Source organism: Camelus bactrianus, chromosome 22 (assembly GCF_048773025.1).
Source record: "Camelus bactrianus isolate YW-2024 breed Bactrian camel chromosome 22, ASM4877302v1, whole genome shotgun sequence".
In the NCBI taxonomy this organism is placed as follows: domain Eukaryota; kingdom Metazoa; phylum Chordata; class Mammalia; order Artiodactyla; family Camelidae; genus Camelus; species Camelus bactrianus.
Window position 1 is genome coordinate 10,628,432 of NC_133560.1, and position 18,557 is coordinate 10,646,988.

At 54.0% G+C, this 18,557-nt stretch overlaps 1 protein-coding gene across 2 annotated transcripts in view; it reads right to left on the bottom strand.

Moving 5' to 3' along the window:
- The window catches only part of NEURL1B (neuralized E3 ubiquitin protein ligase 1B), a 34,893-nt gene extending 16,789 nt beyond the window's left edge, over positions 1-18,104 (bottom strand). Inside the window, exon 1 of one of the 2 annotated variants that reach the window (XM_074350287.1) lies at positions 17,900-18,104. In XM_074350287.1, coding sequence (XP_074206388.1) covers positions 17,900-17,930 — 31 coding nt within the window. In that variant the 5' untranslated portion in view covers positions 17,931-18,104. The remainder of the gene's footprint in view (positions 1-17,899) is intronic. The other variant, XM_074350288.1, reaches the window with a different exon arrangement.
- Positions 18,105-18,557: the final 453 nt, after the last annotated feature.

The following is an 18,557-nucleotide window of genomic DNA, read 5'->3' on the forward strand; positions in this document are numbered from 1 at the left end:
TATCTGTTCAACAACCATTTAGTGAGCACCAAATATGTGCCAGGTGTCATTCTGGGCCTGAGAAATACAGCAGTCACCAAGGCAGATAAGGTTCCCACTTGGATGGAGCTGACATTCCAGTGGGCAAAGTCAGGTAATAAATAAAACATACTCTGCCTGGTGGGACACATGCAGCCAAGGGAGGGAGCAGAAAGGAGAGTTATGTTAGGATTTTCAGGGAGGGCCTCTCTGATGAGTGACTTTTGAGAGACTTGAAGGAGGTGAGGGAGTGAGCTGTGAGGGTATCTGGGGGAAGAGCATTCCAGGCTGGGGTAACTGCAAGTGCAAAGGCCCTGAGGTGAGAATCTGCTGGTGGGGCTGGAATGGTGGGAGTTGAGTCAGGAGTGGAAGGAAATGAGAGCAGAGGTGGAGCAGTGGGGGGTGGGGTTTGGGAGGAGATCCTACGGTTGTGGTTTGTTTTTTCTTTAACCATTTTACTCTGAGTGAGATGGGACATGATTGGAGGTTTAGAACAAAGAAGTAGGAATGCTCAGGTCACTGTTTGGAGAGGGGACTGTTGGGCGAGGCGGGTAGGCAAGGAATCCGGGGGCTAGGACAGGACTGCTGGATTGTTACAGCAGAGATGATGGTGGCTCAGATCGGGAGTGGGGTGGGTATGAGTAAAGGCGATGAGATGGGGCCAGGTTCTGGATATGTTTTGAAGGTAGATTTGGAGGTTTTAGCTTCTAATGAGAGAAGTAAGAAGCATTCAACACACAGTTGGCCCTCTGTGTTTTGGGGTCTGTGTCAGCGGATTCAACCAACCATGGATATTTGGAGAAAAAAAGACTCTAGAAAGTTCCAAAAATCAAAACTTGAATTTGCGGTGACCCAGCAACTACTTACATAGCATTTACATTGTATTAGGCATTATAGGTAATCTAGAGATGATTTAAAGTATAAGGGAAGATGTATGTAGATTATATGCAGGTACTACAGCATTGTATACAAAGGACTTGAACATCCATGGGATGTTCCGTCCACTCTTGGGATTCCCCCGTGTAGCCTGGAATCGCAGCTCTGGCGCTTCCTGGCAGCGGGATAACCAGCAGACCACGTCACTTTTCTAGCCTGCTTCCTTGCCTGTAACTTGGGGACACTGCTTAACTCACACAGCTGCTAAGAGATCATGTCCTGCCCTTGTGGAGATCTGAGTTTCTCCAAGGAGGAGAAGATACACTGATGGGTGGACAGTCACAGCAGGGGCCAACAGTAACAACAGAGACCACATTAGGCATCAGTACCAGGAGGGCTATTAGGCCAGGAGGAGACCCCAGACTCAGCCGGGGACTGAGGGGCAGGGGGTGATGCCCACAGGGCGAGATCTTCAGGGAGCAGAGGGAGTATTCCAGGCTGATGCCGAGGGAACACCTCACAGGGACCAGACGGCAAGGCCCTGAATGCCAGCCCGAGAGGCTCAGAGCGCACAGCGTAGGGGAGAGGGAGCCACACGGGGGCTTCCTGCAGAGCAGGCCCCTGAGACAGAGAGGAGGGTGGGCACAGAGCCAGGCTGAGGGCCATCCCTGGAACCACTGGGAAAAAAGCAAGGGCCCGCCGGAGAGCAATACCAGCAAGACAGAAATCAAACCAGTGGGGGAGATACCACTCAGGAGAGGCCGAGGACTGCGGAGCCTGCATCCTCCACGCATGCTGCACCACGGCCTTGTACCAGCCACCCGACTCGGGGCTGCAGCCTCCTCCCGTGTCCACCCGGCCGGATCCTCTCCAAGGTCCCCACAGCTGGCAACTCTCCGGGAAACATTAAATATGACCACAGATCAAAAGCCCTTCTGAGCACCGAAGACCACAAGCCATCCTTATTTGATTATTTTTATCTCCCCTCCCATCCCTGTTGTTTGTCCAACCTTATCTCTCAATCAGACTTTCGTGACAAGATTGGCTTGGGAAATCCTAAGCAGATGCTCCTTCAGAGTGGCCTGGCGACGTCACTGAGGGCTGGGGCGGGGAGAAATACTGCTTTGTTACTATAAGGGGAAGTTTCCTGCAAAACCAGCTATATGTTAGGGTAAAATGCAGCCAAGTAAGCAGCAAAATTTACATATTTGTTTAATCTTGATTATAGAATCCAGCTTCCTTTAGAAATGAGGGATAAACACTATTTTTTTCCCCCTCTGAGGACAGAGTCCTGATGTGAGATAAAGAAAACAAGAGTGAAAAAGTTTCTAAGGGGACGTGTTAGTTACACAAATTGAAAATGCTTAAAATAAAAGACCAACAAGAAGCCCTGTGCAAACTGTATACCAGCGTCTGCTTTTAGCTCAGCTCAGGGAAAGCGGCTTCTGCACGGAACAGAAAAATATGGCCACGGCCTCGGAGAACATCTGAGTTCAGAGATGTCAATGGAAAACCTGAACTTTGTCATTTAAATTGCTGCAATAAACACTGGAGCCACATTACAGGAGTTTGTGAAGTAGGAGAAACATTCTCATATCCCCAACATTCACACCTTAACTAACATCACATTTTTTTATTGCTCCTGCCTGGCTCTTACCCTCGGAAGAACCACTGGCTATGCCCTCACTACTTGCCTTGTGCTGAATCAGCCCTTTCTTTCTTTCTTTCTTTCTTTCTTTCTTTCTTTCTTTCTTTCTTTCTTTCTTTCTTTCTTTCCTCCTTTCTTTCATGGAAGTACAGTTGGTTTACAACATGTCAATTTTTGGTGTACAGCATGATGTTTCTGTCATACGTATACATACATATATTCCTTTTCATATTCTTTTTCATTATAGGTTACTACAAGCTACTGAATATAGTTCCCTGTGATGTTCGGTAGGACCTTGTTGTTTATCTATGTTATATATAGTAGTTTGTATCTGCAAATACCGAAACACCATCCTGGATGTCTTCAATACATGATTATGGTTAATTCACAAAGCAAATCTTTACCTACAGGATTACTGTCTCCATTTTCCAGAAAAAAGACACATCCTGCAGCTACAAGGAGCAGTGCTGAGATGTAAACCCAGCTCTGTCTGACCCCAAACCGGAGCTCTTTCCTCCTGGCCCACCTTTTTTCCCTAAGTAGCACAGGAGTGCTAAGCATTAAGTAGTGCTGATTACCTTTTCTGACTTCGTTGCAATCAGAGCATACATTGTTTGGCTTCCTGCCATTTCTTTTCTAACATCACATAAAAAACATTTTTCCCATGGCTTATGTTTGTGACTGCAGAATGTTCCACTGAGGGCCAAAATGTCCCCTGCTGTTCCCCTCCTGGTGATCACTTCAGCTGCTCCCCCAAATGGCTGAGTCCATGGGCACAGAGGTTCCCCGCTGCTGGCACCAGGGCTAGATTCAAAAGGACACTCTGTCACTGGTGAGAAAACCTTCTGCCGGGAAGAGGCCCCCACACCCCTCTCTCCCATGCAAGGCTGGGTCCCCGCTGGCCTTGTGGGGGTGCTGCCTCTGGCCAGTGAGCCCCCTCCTCTCTGGCCAGGAACTGGGTCCGGGAACTCTAAGAACAAGGCAGGCAAGGGGCGGGAGTTTCTGTGCAGTGGGAGTGAGGGGAGATCTCTGTGGTCCCTTCTTGTGCAGAGGAGGGAGGAGACATCCTGGCCCACCCCTCGTGGTTAACCAAAGTCTGCTCCTGCCCCACCAAGACCAGAGGGGAGGGTCTTTCTAGCGCTTAGTGAAGGAAGCAATGCCCCAACTCGAAAACTTAAGGGTAGAGATTCTGGGGAGTGGGTGATGAGTGGCTATGTAGTTAGGAAGCGGGGGCTCTGCTATGGCTAGACAAATGCTGCCACCTCCAGCCTTGGGCTAGTCCTTTGGGAAGGCAGGGACACATAAGAGATGCTCCAGGGGCTGCTCGGTGGTTTACTTGTATCCGTGCTTCCGAATCCCCTCACGGGCTCTGGGTTCGAGTCCGTGCCTTGCTGCCCATTTGTCTGTGGGCCTTTGGGCAAGTCACCACCTGCAAACGGTGCGTGATCTCAGACTCCGCCTTAGGCTGCTGGGAGGGGCGATGAGACCACAGTGGGATCTGAGCACACATCCTGGCACCCGGTGGACACTCACTGAACCTTTATTCCCTCCGCTAAGGGGAACATCAGGTCCGACCTCGGGGTAAGCCCCCCTCACCTCCATTTCGCCCGTGTTTTTATTTCCTAAATCTCAGTTTGAGAGGCAGTTAAAAAGAGGACAGGCTTGGAGTCAGACAGATGGGGGTTTCAATTCTGGTTTTGTTGTTCCGTAGCTGTGTGATCTGTGGTAGACGCTTAACTTCTCTGGGCCCCCCAGCCAGACCTAGAAAACTGTTAAGAATCATCTCCAACCTGCACAACTGCTGTGAGGACGAACGAGCCCAGAGTAGGCACCTAGTAGGTGTTCACTTAAGACTTGGTCCCTCCCTTCAGTTGCCTTATTTAGTTCCTTTGATGAGAAAAGTTTTATTCCTGGGTCAGAGACGGTTTCTTAGGGGTCTGGGGAATACATCCTGAACCATTTCTCCCATGGAGGGCTGGCGACCTTGGCCAGGAAAAGCCTCTCGAAACCCTGGGGTCGCTTTCCCTGGGTGTCCAAGGACAGAGACCTATTTTTAAGCCATGCCGGCAGCATCCCAAATGTGCACTGTGCCACCCCCTGAATGATGCCCGCTCATCGCCCCAACCCAGCTTTTCCTTTGATCTAAAAAGAGCCCAAGGAAATGGCATTTACCGCCAGGAGGATGGCAGGAAGCAACAGCTCGGCTTCTCTGGCCGCCGGGAGTTTGGCTTCCAGCGTGCTGGCATTCAGCAGATGGCATTCTGGCTGAAATTTCCAGCAGATTCCGCTCCACCGGGAAAGAGAATTGCCAAGCGGGAGGACAGTCACTTCTGCCCCCTCCTCTCATAAGAGGATTTAACTAGCCTTTTACCGGGCCCCTGTTACATGCCAGCACGGGCTTCTGTGTATTGAGTTTACAGCCTTAAACAACCCTGCAGGGTTGGTTTACCGCCTTCATTTTTCAGATGAGGAAACCAAGGCAGCAAAGCTGGGCAGTGGCAGGACAGGGCCAGGCTCAAGCCCTTCCTCCCACACCTGACGCCCCCTCTCTCTCCAAGGCAGCCACCTGTGGCCTTTGGGGTAGGGCTCGTGGGCCTTGTTAAGTGGGACGAACGCTATACCAGCCTCCCTCCCCACCACACGCCACTCACACGCTCTGATGTACAACTTAGGGGGCTTCCCAAACCCACACAGCATCCAGCCTGGGGCTGGGGACCTCCAGCGAGAAGTCTCTGATTCAAGCGACAGCAGGAGGAAGCAACATGGGGTGTGTGTGTGTGTGTGTGTGTGTACATGTGTGTACGCACACACATGTGCTTTTGAGAGGAAAAGGAAGGCTGATATTTGGCAAGGCTTCCTGCCACCCAAAGCGGGGCAAGGATACTGGTCTCCTTTGGTAACAGAGAGCACCTTTTCTATTGGTGGGTTTGAAAGTGGGCTAGAAAATAAATAACCACCCCTCCCTCACCGCTGCCAAACAGGGCAGTGGCACGCGCCCAGGAGGCAGACACCAGCCTGATGGGACTTTGTGCTCTGTTTCAGAGGCCTGGTTGGCCAGCCCCCGGGATGGAAAGGGCCAGCCCACACTGGAAACCACCACCCTGCTCCTGCCCACTTCTATTCTTTGCAAACAGAACCCGGTCACCACAGTGCAGTTGGGAAGGCCCCACACGCCTGTCAACAGCTGCGAGGAGGCCCGGGAGGGAGGCCGGAGGTCACGCGACACTGCTCGTTGGGAGAAAAGCCCGCTCTTTCCAGGCCTAAGTGGCAGCCCTCTTGGCTCAAGTTGGCTTGGATGCGCTGAGTTCCCGGGAGGTGAGGTCATCCCGACGCCCCCCTAAGTGTGTTCAGCAGCGTGGGGATTCCCAAGCTGGCTCCGGCCCCCTGCTGGGCCCCTCGGCCACCTCGGCCACCTCTTCTTGATAAAAGGACCCAGGACACTCCAACTTCAGAGGCACCGGCTCCCAGGGTTAGGGCCCCACTGCTGCAGAGGGAGGGGGGAAACGTGCCCTCATTCTTTCTCGAGTGCATCACTTCCTCCTCCATCTGGCATTTACGGAGCGTCCGCTCTATGCCAGGGCTGCACTGGCTGCAGGGCCACTTGCACTGACGAGTCACACACAGTCCCCGTCCCCTAGAGCTGAGAGACCAGCAGGGGGATGGACATGGACACCATGACTGCACAGGGTGGACAGCATGGAGGGCGGGGCCACGGGGATGCTTCTCAGAGGGCCCACTCTGCAGCCTGAGAGAGAGGTGGCTGGGAAGATGACAAAGGACAGGGAACTGTGTTTTCAGGTAGAGGGAGCGGCACAGGCAGTTGGAGGTGAGAACAAGCTGAGGGCACTTGCGAAACTGCAGGGAATAGAGTGTAGAAGGGAGAGGGAAGGGTAGAGAGGGAGTCAGGGGCTGTATCATAAGGATCTTAAAGGCTGAGCAGAGGAGGTGAAGGTCCTCAAGAAGGCTCTGGGGGCCACTGAAGTGTTTGGAGCAGAGAAGGAACCCCTGACGATCCATCTCTCCAAAGACTGAGATTCAAGTCCTGGGTCTTCCCATTGAAACCATCCTTTTCTCTCTTCCCTGCCTGTCAAAATGACCCAGCACAGCAGGAGTGGGAAAACCAGTCCAGGTTTCAAACATTGCTTCCAACGGCTGGCACAGTCCTGCCCCTCAGCACCTGCTTCTCCTCCAGGCAGCTTCTGGCAGCTGCCTGCTGATAAGCCAGCTGATCTGCCAGCTTTCTCCTTCTCTCTGCCCTGAGAGCAGCCACTCCCCTAGCCTAGGTGGTGCCCAGAAGCCTGGCTGTTCACTAACTTCCGCCCCAGGGGGGCATCTGCAGGGCCCCTGTCCCAACTTTTTGGAAAAAAATAGATCCACTGATCCTGCTTTTCAGGGTCAAAAGCAGTGCTGGGTTCACTCATTGAACATCACTGTTCTCACTCCTGGAGCAGAGGAAATGTTCTTCCCACGCCCCACGCTGGGCAGTGTTGGGGCCCCCGAGGCGTGGGAGCCCAGCTCTGTGGCACTCCCAGTGTGTGCCAGGGGCTCACTCAGCCCATCCTCTCATGGCCACACCCTGCTAGGTGGCTGCCACAGGAGGAAACTGAGGCCCAGAGAGGCACAGGCCCCGGCCTGAGGCTGCCCGGCCTGTGAGGGCAGTGCCTGTATCCCAGCCTGATCCTGTCTGACCATGAAGGTTGCTCCCTTCCTGTTTTACACCTCATTCCTCCTCAAGGTCTCCTGCTTACCCCCTGCCCTGCAAGAGAAAAAAAACTAGACTATGTACAAGATGCTTAAGCCACCCTCTGGGAAAGAGGTGGAGTGAGGCCCGGCGTGGTCTCGGGGCGGGGCAGGGGTGGGAGTGCATGTCATCAAATAGCCTGTTTTGAGCAACTCAAAAGCCGGGTTTGGTGGAACTTGGGACAAACAATAAGCAGCATCTAAAAAAGGGAAGTGGTGACAAATTACAGCAGGAGGATAGAGCCCCAGAGCCTAACATTACTACGTTCTGAGAAGGGAGGTGGGGGTGGGGCATGATCAGAGAGGCAGACCTCCCAGGGGCCATGCAGAGCCTGCGACTGGCCCTCTACTCAACCAGACTGCCTGGGATCCTCCTGACAGCGCTGAAGCTACCAGACCCACTGCGGGTGAGAACAGGAGGCTCAGAGAGGTTGGGAGAGCTGCCCAAGGCCACACAGCCAGGAAGTGATGGAGTTGGCACTTGAACCCATACCAGCCTGGCTCCCAAGGCTAGGAAAAAGATGCTTATGGGTGCTTTGGGCAACGTGTAGAAGTTCTCCCTACGGGGAAAGAACAGAGCACAATGCTTGGCACACAGTAGGTCCTCAGTTAAGCTCAGTTCTTTCCCTGTCATGTTTGGCTCCGAGGCTCACAGAGAAGTGACCCTGAAGGATGCCCCTTCCGCTCAGCTTCCTTCTCCAAAGATCCACCTTTCTCCTTCCTCTCCCCTTCATCTGTCAGGTGGCCTTCCTTCAAATGCTGAGGGCTCCTGAGAGCTGGTGAGTGTGGACTGAGGACTCCTGCACGGGCTTCAGCCCCCTGACCCGAGGTGAAGGATAAATGTTGGAATGCAAACTCTGGAGCCCAGATAAGAATCTCCATTCCATATGTCCTAAGCTCCAATGATCTGAGAGTTGTTGGCCCACTGGGGCCTCGCTACAGCCCTATGAGCCCATTTCACAGATGAGGACATCAAGCCCAGGTGAGGCGGGCCGGGCCCAAGGCCACAGTGCAGGTAAACAGCTGGGTCCGGATTCCACTCAGGTCTGAATCCAAAGCCCATGCATGATTTTGCCCATTATGTGGAATTGCTTCTCTAGCCAACCAGTGGGGACTTTAGGAATCCATCGTAGGGACTTGAGAAGTGCGACACAGCAGGACTGTTTGGTCCTATTGCTCCTCTCCCCTTCATCAATTTCAGGAGCATGGATTCCTTGCCTTCAAGGAATCCAAAGTCATCTCTGGCAAAGAGTGAGGTATGCCCACTCATGCAGTCCCTGTCTAATGCTGTTTCAGACTTCTCATAGTCTCCTCCTTATCCGAATCACAACTTCATGAGGGAGGTACCATCATTATCCTCATACTGATGATGGGAAATGAAGGTTCAGAGAAGGGAAGTGACTCTCCCAGGGTCACACAGCTTAGAGATAGAAGAACTGAGATTTGAAAACGAGACTGCTTCCAAAACCACTGCTCTTCCCACTGCCTCTCTTGGGATTCCAGCCAAAGACCCCATCTGTAATCTCTGTGTGACCCTCTGCATGGCTCTGGGTCTCAGTGTCCTGATCTGCCACGTGGAAGGTGAGACATGGTGATTCCAAGCACTCTCTGGTCCTGGGAACAGAGTCCTTGAGGACCCGTCTGTAAGAATGAAGGTCAGCCCCATCCCCGGAGACAGGGAAATTCCGCTCTCCCATCGCCTGCCCTTGAATCACCCAGCATCTTACGGGGAAGGGAAGCTCTTCTGATGGGTGAAGATGCACTCCTGCAGAGTGGAAAGTTACCAAGCAGACCTGGCTTTGGAGACCCAGGGCATGCAGGTGCCCACCCATCTCATAAATCCATCGTCCTTGGGGAAAAGGAAAGAAAACACATGCCTGAGGGATGTAATTATGACATAAACAAGGTATAATGTTGAGGATGTAAACAAAACACATTTGTTAATGGCTGTGGGCATTCTGCTCTCTGCCAGCACTGCCCTGGACACCCCCACCCCACCCCTATCCCCATATGGTTTACTCATTAACAAACCTTTCCCCCTCAGCCCAGAGGTGAGGCAAGAGGCCAGCTCTGAACTGCCCTGAGTCCTGGTAATAAGAAGAATGAAGTGGAAGGGAGGAGAGTGGGCTGAGGCTGACATACAAGAATGGCTATTCCGAATTCCACTCAGAAACACCTGCTGCTGAGTCTGAAAAAGTGCTGAGGGTGGGAGGTCACAGGGTAGGGAAGAGACCTGGGTGGGGACAGGTGGCTTTGTCTTTCTGTGCCTCAGTTTCCTGATCTGTAAAATGGGGCTACACCTCCCAACATGCAGAACAGGCAGGGGGGTTATATAAGAGAAAGCTTATGAGGGCCCTCCAGGCACTTCCTATAAGACCCCAGGGTAAAAATGCACCTTAATGGACAATTCATCTTGGATCCATCTGATACTCCGGTTGCCTCTACAATGTTCATGTCAAGTCTCAACTGGGCTAAACACCAGTGCCACTCCAGCAAAGGGCACTTCCTCCCGCTCTGCCCTCATTCTACGCCCAGATAGCTTCCACAGTTAGAAAGTTCTTCCTTTGACTTAGCTAACTCTCATGTGACGTCCATGCATGTCTGGTCATGTCTGTGTTTGGTTCCACAGTGCTCTACCTGCCCCAGCTCATGGATCTGCAGGCAGCTTTCAGGTCCTAGGGGTCCCCAGGCTATGTTGCTGGGGCTCCTTTGCCCTTCTGGGATTGACATGGCCCTCGCTTTGCTTTCCAGAAAACCCTCAGGACATCAGCCGTCCCTTAGACTGCCTTGAAAGGGGGATGGAGATCTACACACCAGACTCTGGGAATATCAGCACTCAGTGAATCCATAAGCCACCTGGAGCATGCCCCGACCCTGCCATTCCTAGAGGTGGGGTGTGAGACAAACAACTAAAGAAATAGGTGGGTAACTAAAAGCAAACCTGCCAGGCAAATCTAAATGCTCACAGGTGTCTGCTCAATACTATGAAGGCTTCCAGGACAAATGTGAAATGCCCTTCACCTGACCCCCTGCCCCAAGCCAGCAGTCATCCATCCCACATCAACATCCCTCCCTTCTAGGTGGAATGCAAGCTGTGTGCCCTTAAGCAAGTTACTTTCCCTCTCTGTTCTCTCAACAGTTATAAGAGACTAAAAATAGTAGCTGTCTCACAGGGCTTGTCCTGAGGGCTGAATGCAGGTACCTGCTGAGAACAGTGTCTGGCACAGACTGGCTGAGAGATACAAGCTAGTGGCTATTATCATTCTTTTGTGTCTGTCTCCCTTGGGAGCGCCAGGCTCATCAGGGAGCAGGGGCTTGTTTGCCTAGTGAATACATAATCATAACAGGTGCCCCCATGAGCACTCACTATCTGTCAGACGCCTTGCAGGCCTGAGATGTAACATCATTATCTCCTTTCTGCAGAGAAGGGAATCAAAGCTCAGAGAGGTCAAGTCGCTTGTCTGGATGATAAGGGGCGGGGCCAAGACTCAGACCCAGGGATGGAGGGCCCAGCCTGGGCTGTCACCAACTCTGCTAATAATGACAGCACAGCAGGGAGACAAGATGCTCCTCATCTGCAGGAAAGCCTGGGTGCGGGGTGACAAAGGGCAGGTGCAGCCTGGCCTCACGTCCTTGCATACCCGCTGGTAGGGGTGCCTGGGGCTCTGGGTGGGAAAGGACTTCGAGCAGCAGGCTCAAGGGAAAGGATGTGGGTGCACGGTGACTCTCCCTATTGGAAGGGTGGGGGTAGCCGAGCATGGGCCAGCTTTTACTAGGCAGACATGTCAGGAGCCTGAGCCCTAGTTGAACAGGAGGAAGGGGTGTGGAGTTCTAGCTCACCCCTTCTCCAGGGCAGGATCCCCAGAGGCCACCTCCACCTTTTTAGAGTCTCCAGGCCTGGGGTGGGGTGGGTGGGGTTGGGGGAGGGACATCTTCCATGGGCCGCTTTATTCTGGCAGCTGGGAACAGAAGTGAGTCACCTTCCCAGGACAAGAAGGTGACAAGGTGCGCCTACCGGAAGGATAGCTGGGGGGAGAGGGGCCCCGGGAGCTCAGGATGAGGACACAGGGCAGCAGCCCCGAGAGGCCCCAGGGGGTCGGAGAAGGGGCTTTGGGGTCTGGGAGGCTTGGGATCAAATTCTGCTCTGCCGCTTCCTAGCCACCCGACCCAAGGCAGGTCTCATGACCCCTCGGAGCTCAGTTTCTTCATCTGCGAAGTGGGAGACTACTCCTGGAAGGCTCGTCCTGATTATGTGAATGGGATGAAACAGACCAAAGGCCTGTCCTGGGGCAGGCGTGCCGCAGCTCTGACCACAACCCACCGCGTGCAGGTCCCCTTCCCCTTCCCTCCCTGCTCTAAGCTCTCACCACACACCTGGCTTCTAGGCTTCTATTTTAAGCTCTCACAGAGCACCACTAAGTACAGAAAACCTTTTGGTCCAAAAGAGGGCATAGCTGACTCTTCTTGTCCACAGAGAAGATTAAACAGCCTGTTCTGAGCAGCTCTCGCGGCCTGGCCCAGCAAACACAGCACATCATCCCGGCAGGGAGTGTGGCAGCTGAGAACGCTGTCTCCTGACTGCAGGCTGACCTGCAAGAAACCCCTCTTCCTCTGACCTGATCTCTACCCACTGTCCTGACCTCATATGCCAGCCCCATTTGCACTGGGACCACCCCCACACACCAGAACTCCGCAGCTCCCCGCAACATACCCTGTTCTCCTTTCTCCTCAGGCTGCTGCACGTCAAACCCTCTGCCTTGAACAGCCTTCCCCATTCCCTTGTGGCTAACTTGTCTACTTTCTGGTCTCAGCTGGACAGCACCTCCTCCAGGAAGCCTTCCCTGCACCCTCCTCTGGGCTCCCCCTCCCTTGCTTACTGTAACTGCCCTGTCCTTGTTGGTCTCTTCCACTAGACCTGGAGGTTTGGTAAGCCAGTGCAAACTGCAAAATGCAACCTGCCAGGCAGATTCTTCTCATCGGAGATCAGGTGTCCTGGACAGGGCTCAAGGGACCCTCGGGAACTGCTGTCAGTGCTATGTCAGTGCCTCCCAATCCAGTCCCTCAGTCTGAAGCTCACAGTCACCTAGGTAGGGCTTTCAAGGCAGGGAGTGAAGGGCGTTTGTCAGCCAGCCCCGTCCAGGTACTGCAGGGGCAGGCCTGAGGCTTCTTGCCACGGTGGCAACAGTAACCACCCCAGTGACCGCCCTGGGCACTGTGCTAAAGCCTTGGCCTGCTCTATTCCATTTAATGCTCACCCCCGCCAGCCATGAGGAAGCTACCCATTCTCCCTACTCACAGTGAGGAAACCCAGGCACCGAGAGGGAAGTCCCTGCTCAACATCACCCCACGGGAAGTAGCTGAGCTGAGATCTGACCCCAGGCAGCCTGGCTACAAGGTGAGTGTCTAGACTCGGACACCAGACCTCTCTCCACTGTAGACCAGTGAGCGGTCTGCCCACAACTCCTAATTAACCATGGCCACCCGTGGAGAGAAACCCATCTGACACCGTGACCCACGGCCCAAGCACGTGCACACACACAGGCACAACAGACACAAACGTTGCAGAGGCGAAAAGAGTGTCCCTACATGAATGCTCTCGAAATTTTATTTTTCATTCTATGTCATTAAAGATTTTTTTAAAAGCTGGTCACACACAGCCTACAGGGGACAGACCACTTGATCTGGTGGCCAGGCCTTGTTTGGGGCGCTGGGCACTGGCCCCTCCCTCTCTGAGGCACGGGGTAGCAGCACCTTGTGCTCGGCAGTGATGTAACCAGCTACTTGGCCCGCTCTGCAGAGCGTTCTATTCCTTTCCCTTCAGCTTCGCGGGGGCTGCCGGCGGCTGTCCATCCCATTCATGGCTGAACCCCAGTGCCCAACAGATGTCAGCTATATGAACGAGGGTGCACACTCCAGAAAATGCAGACAAGGCACACCCCAGGATCAGTCCAGCCCCGGTGCACGGCACTTAAGCAAAGATCAGGCTGGCCTTGGGACAATGAGCCATAAAAGACTGTAAAGTCGGGCAGAAAAAGATGATATTCCAGTGCAGGAGGCAGACATTCAGTTGGAATTTCCTTCAGGTGTCACCTCCTCCAGGAAGCCTTCCTTACTCCCATAGCCCCAGCCCTCCTCCTTTCTTGCCAGGAGAGACAGAGAGGGAAGGAAGCAGAGGTGGGAGCAGGAAGAGAATAAAAACAGAGGGAGGTCCTAGTTCCTTCTGTTTTTACAGATTTTTTTCCACGGGTAACGTCTCCACATTTCCTATGTGCTGGACAGACCCACTGCCTCGTCTCACTTCCACTGATGGATAAGATGGCTCCTCCCTTGCACCCCAACCCCAACCCCCAGCATCCTCGCAGGCCATCACTAACGAGCCTTGACAAGTCAGGGTCCCTGACCATGTGCTGATAGCTTCATAGGTTTCAGGGCAGTTGGAGGAACCACTGTCACTTCGAGAGGCTCAGACTCAGGCCACTTGCTCAAATGGGAGGCTATCAGAGTGATTCTTCATGACCTGGTGGGAGGGAGGCAGACGGGGCCAGATAAGGCAGGCAAGCCCAACCTAACTTTCTGCTGTGGCTGGGTAAAGGAGGGAGACGCAGGGAGAGGGGGATGTCACTGCTTAGGTCATCCATGCAGCCACCGTGGTGGCTGTCCTCCTAGAGCTGAGATAGTCCAGATCCAGGGAAAAGAGTGGCTGCCGGGCTCTTGGAGCATCAACACCCACGGCCGGAGGGCGGCAGGTGGGTCCACCACCCAGCCGGCTCTGTTTCCAGGTCAGATAAAGGAAGAGGCTCTGCAGGGAGGGCATCCGGGTGGCCCGGGAGGAACAAGTGCTTTTGGTCGGGACGCAACATTTGGAGACTGACCATATAGGCCCGGAAGCCTGGTTCTCCCCCTCACACCGGTGTGCCTTGGTCCTTTACCTCTCCAAGCCTTCATCTGCCTCCCCATAAAATGAGGATGAATATAGCCCCTCTAAAGCAATGCTACGAGGATTTAAAATAGGTAGTGTGGGTAAAGCCCTTGACTCAGGGCTTGGAATAGAGCAGGGTCAACACACTTTCCTCCCTCCAGAGCTCCAGGATGCCGCTCGCTGACCTAACACTAAAAACAGCCGTTAAATTGGTCAAGCATGGACCGACTTAATGATTAAACCCAATCGGCAGTTTGAATTCAGCCTCTTCTCCAACCAAAACTACAGGTGAGCCCCAGAGGCACAATGAGGGTGGGGACTGAAATGAGCTGGTGGAAGAAAGGGGAATGTTCCTCCTCCCTGTGCCCCCTCCCTGCTGGAATTCTGCCCTCCTCTCCCCCCACCTGTTTATGCTTTTTTTCCCCCTCCCTTTTCAAAACTCAGATTAAGGCTAACAGAGTGCAGAGGAAAGGATCGTGTGGTATGAGGGATCAGACCTAGATCTTCTTCTAAGCCCAGCTTTTCTGCTGCCTAACAGTGTGAGTTGGGGCAAGTGTCTCAACCTCTCTGTGCTGAGCCAGGGCTGAACTGCAACTAGAAAGGGAATGGGTAATGCACCCAGTAGGAGCTTAGCCAGCACGAGTTCCCATGCTGACCCCTGTGCACTTGTTTATAAGGCACTGATCTGAATTTGCTGATGCCCTTTGCAAGGGCCACCAAAGGGCTTCCCCTCAATCGATCATAAAGGACATTCCTTTTCTTTGACATTTCCTTATTGGACACAACAGCACACCAGGTGTATTGTGGGGCAGCCCGTAAATGGTATCTGAACCATGGATTGGGAGGATACTGCATGTCGAGGGAAGCATGCAGGACTTTGGAGCTAAATAAACCTGGATTTCGATCCTGATTCTGCCAACTGCATGAGCCATGCAAGGTGGGATGAGTCATTTTATTTCTCTGAGCCCTGGTTCCCTTACTGGTAAGATGGAGATGATAATCCTTGCAGGGCTGTGGCGAGAATTAAATTCGTGCATTCATTCAGCACATATTTACTGAACACCTACTATGTACTAGCCACTGCTCCAGGGGCTGAATCTACAGCAGCGAATAAAACAAGCAAAATCCTCCCTGGGGAGACAGACAGTCAACAGCTAACCACACCTACACTGTGGCACGTGGTGCTCCACGCGAAGAAGGAACATAAAGCGGGGTAGAGGGAGTGGGGAGCATTGTGGGCAGGGGTCATGGCAGGAGCTTTGTGGAGCAGAGACCTAAAGGAAACAGGGGGAAGCCATGCGGAGGCCTAGGGGAAGAATGTTCAGGCAGAGGGATCAGCAAGTGCAGAAGCCTTAAGGATGCTTGGCATGTAAATGAAGGCACATATGCAGGGAGCCTGGCACAGAATCCAGGTGCTCGGCAAATGCCAGCTCTCTATTTCAAGTCCCGGAGAAGGAACCCCACGCATGTGTCCTTTTCCTAAGAACGAAAGCACAAGGGTTTCTCCAGGGCAAGACTGAGCCAAGTGTTCTTTCAGCCTAAGATGCAGGCAACATGTGAGTTCCACCACCAGTTTTTGGTTCCCTGCCAGGCACCAGGCTCTGGGCTGGGCAACCAGGGATACAAGATGATCAAGACGTGGGCTTTGTCCTCAGGCAGCCCCAAGGCAAGTTGTGAAGACAGGTGATGACAATGCAAAGTGGTCCATGAACAAGCAGAGACAAGAAGGTATTTAGGTAGCAGAGTGAAGGATGGGATTGGGTGTGGTTGGTCAGGGAAGGCTTCCTGGAGGAGGTGACAACTGAGCTGGACTTGGAAAGATGGACTAGATAATGAAAGGATATTCCAGGTATGGGGAATATCATGTCCTGAGCATAGAGGTGTAAAAAAATGGCACAATGTATGTGAGAAACTAATTACAGGCAGGTCAGAAAACAATAAATCGTTCTTTGTGTTCTTGGCACCTGTAGCCTGGTGTGGCACAGGAATTTCAGTTCTGTCTCCTTCCTCAAATTCAATGCATGCTTCAGCCCCAGTGGAGTTTGAATTTTCCACACTTAGCTACTGCAGTGAGTAACTGACCTTAACCCCAGGCTCCCAGCCCAGGGTGGCCCAGTCCACAGAGAGAGGGCTGAGTGGGATGGAGACGACATAAATATCCAGCTATATTTAGCCTTCCTGGCCTGTGTCTGTCCCTTCATCCACCCCAAGTCTGACCCACAGGTGGCAGAATGGCTTTTTTTTACTAGAACAGCATAAACATTTCTTAATTAAGAAATCCTACAAAGGGGCCCATGTCTTTGTGGCTGGGAAGACATCTGCTGCTCTATTTGCCAACATCCCTGGACACCTCCGGACTGGGTGGGTGGGTTCTCCCCATCCTGGCAATAGCCCTGGCAGTAGGAGGTGGAGGCCATTCTCTGGTAAGTGGACCTGGATTCGAATCCCACCTCTGCCATTGACTAGCTGGTGACCCTCTGCTGGTGACTTCACTCCTCTGGAAATCTGGTGAATTCTGGGTGCAGTGGCCAGAAAGCTACCCAGGAGCTTATAAAGCAGAAAGAACTGGCTCCTCTTCCACAAGCCGGCCTTGGGAATTTGGGGCTCAGAACCATCCATTCCAATCCCTTCCAGGGGAAGAAATAATTATTTTCTGATTTTTTTTAAATATAGTTTTCCTCTTAAAAACCTCACATGCGTATTTCTCACCTTTGGCCTAAAGGATGCTACAAATGCCCAGCCTTAAGTCAAATAAAGACTGATTTTAAAGACTTGGGGGCGGACGGTGGGTGGACAGACATGGGTCCCCATCCAGACCGCCTCTACTAGCAACATGACCTTGGGTGTGTCATCTCCCCTCCTCTAAGCCTCAATTTTTTCATTGTAAAATTGGGATACACACCTTAACCGTGAAGCTTCTTTGCATATCCGGCTGGGGTATGCAAAGTACCGGGCACAGAGCCTCTGACCGCCGATCTATACCCACAATTACCAGGTATTTTCTAGTAAGGCCTCCTCTGCCTCCCCACTCCCACTTCTTCCCGCTCTGAATCCCTATTCTGGCCATGGAAATTCTGGGGGTGGTGCTAACTAGGGGGCGATGTGCTCTGCAGCGGCGACTGCGAGGGGCTAGAGAGCCCCCAGCTGAGCGGACACCAGCGGGGGGCGCAGCCGGGGTGCGCGTGGGAACGTGGCCAAACCAAGACAGCGTGTGTCGCGGGGGCGCTGGGCGGCTGGGAACTGGGGTACCCCTGCAAGCACTCCCCCCCTCCACTCTCAGCCGCTGCAGTCTCGGGACAACGGGCGGCTTCTGGCCGTCGGAAGACCTGGGGAGCCGGACTCCATTCACCTCCCCCGGAACGCCCAGGGCTCCCTCATCAGCGCCCTCGGGCTGGAACAAAGGCAAGGGGACGCGCGGCATCGCCCCAACGGCTCCTTTGCTCATCTGGTCAAAGCCGGGAGAAGGATGACGGGGGTCCCCAAGGTAACCAGGACGCGGTACCCGCCCTCCCGGAGCGCAAAGCCCAGGCGTTCAGCGTGCCTGGAGTCGGGATTCGGGAGGCACCGGAGACTCCAGCCCGTGGCGCGCGCCGAGGGCTTCAAGGCGGGTGGGGTGGCTCTCTGGAAGTCAACCAGAGGGTCCCCTGAGGAGAGGAGAACCCCAGCGCCCGCCTCCCTGTCAGGGCTCCCCGGCGTACCTGGCAGGGTCCTATGCACCGTGTTGCCCATCGCTGCGTCGGGGCGCGGCGTTGGCGGCGGTGCGCTCCGGACGCACGGAGGCTAATTACGCGGTGGGCCAGGGACCCGGGACGGGGTCGGGCTCCAGGGCATCGCGGCTACACGGGCGAGCCGGCAGGCTGCAGCTGGGGCGGGTGCCTTAAGGGAAGCGGCGGCGACGGGAGAAGGAGGCGGAGCCTCCGGCCCGAGCCCGCCGGCTCCGCCCCCGCCTCCCGCCGCCTCCAACCGCGCGGGGAGGGGCGGGGCCGCGGCCGCCGCATCTTTTGAAAGTTTGCACCGGGCGGCGGGAGGGGAACTGCCTAGCATCCCGCCCTCGCCGCTCCCGCGCCCGGGTCAGGAAGGCGCGCTGGGCAGCTGGATGCCCTCAAGGTGCCGGGCTCGTCAGCCTGCTGGCCTTTCAGTCATGTAGTCCAATACTCTGAGAAGGCCTACTGGGTGCCAGGCGCTGGGCCACAGCGGGCCGAGCCCACGACCCGCAAAGCTTGTTTGCAGGGTGTTGGGGGCGCGGGGGTGGGGAGGTCTGGGACGAACAGAAAAGCACAAGGTCATCTCTGACAGCGTGAAGAACTTGAAAACAGTCCAGCCAGGGTGACTGGGTGGGATCTAGTGCCCACAAGT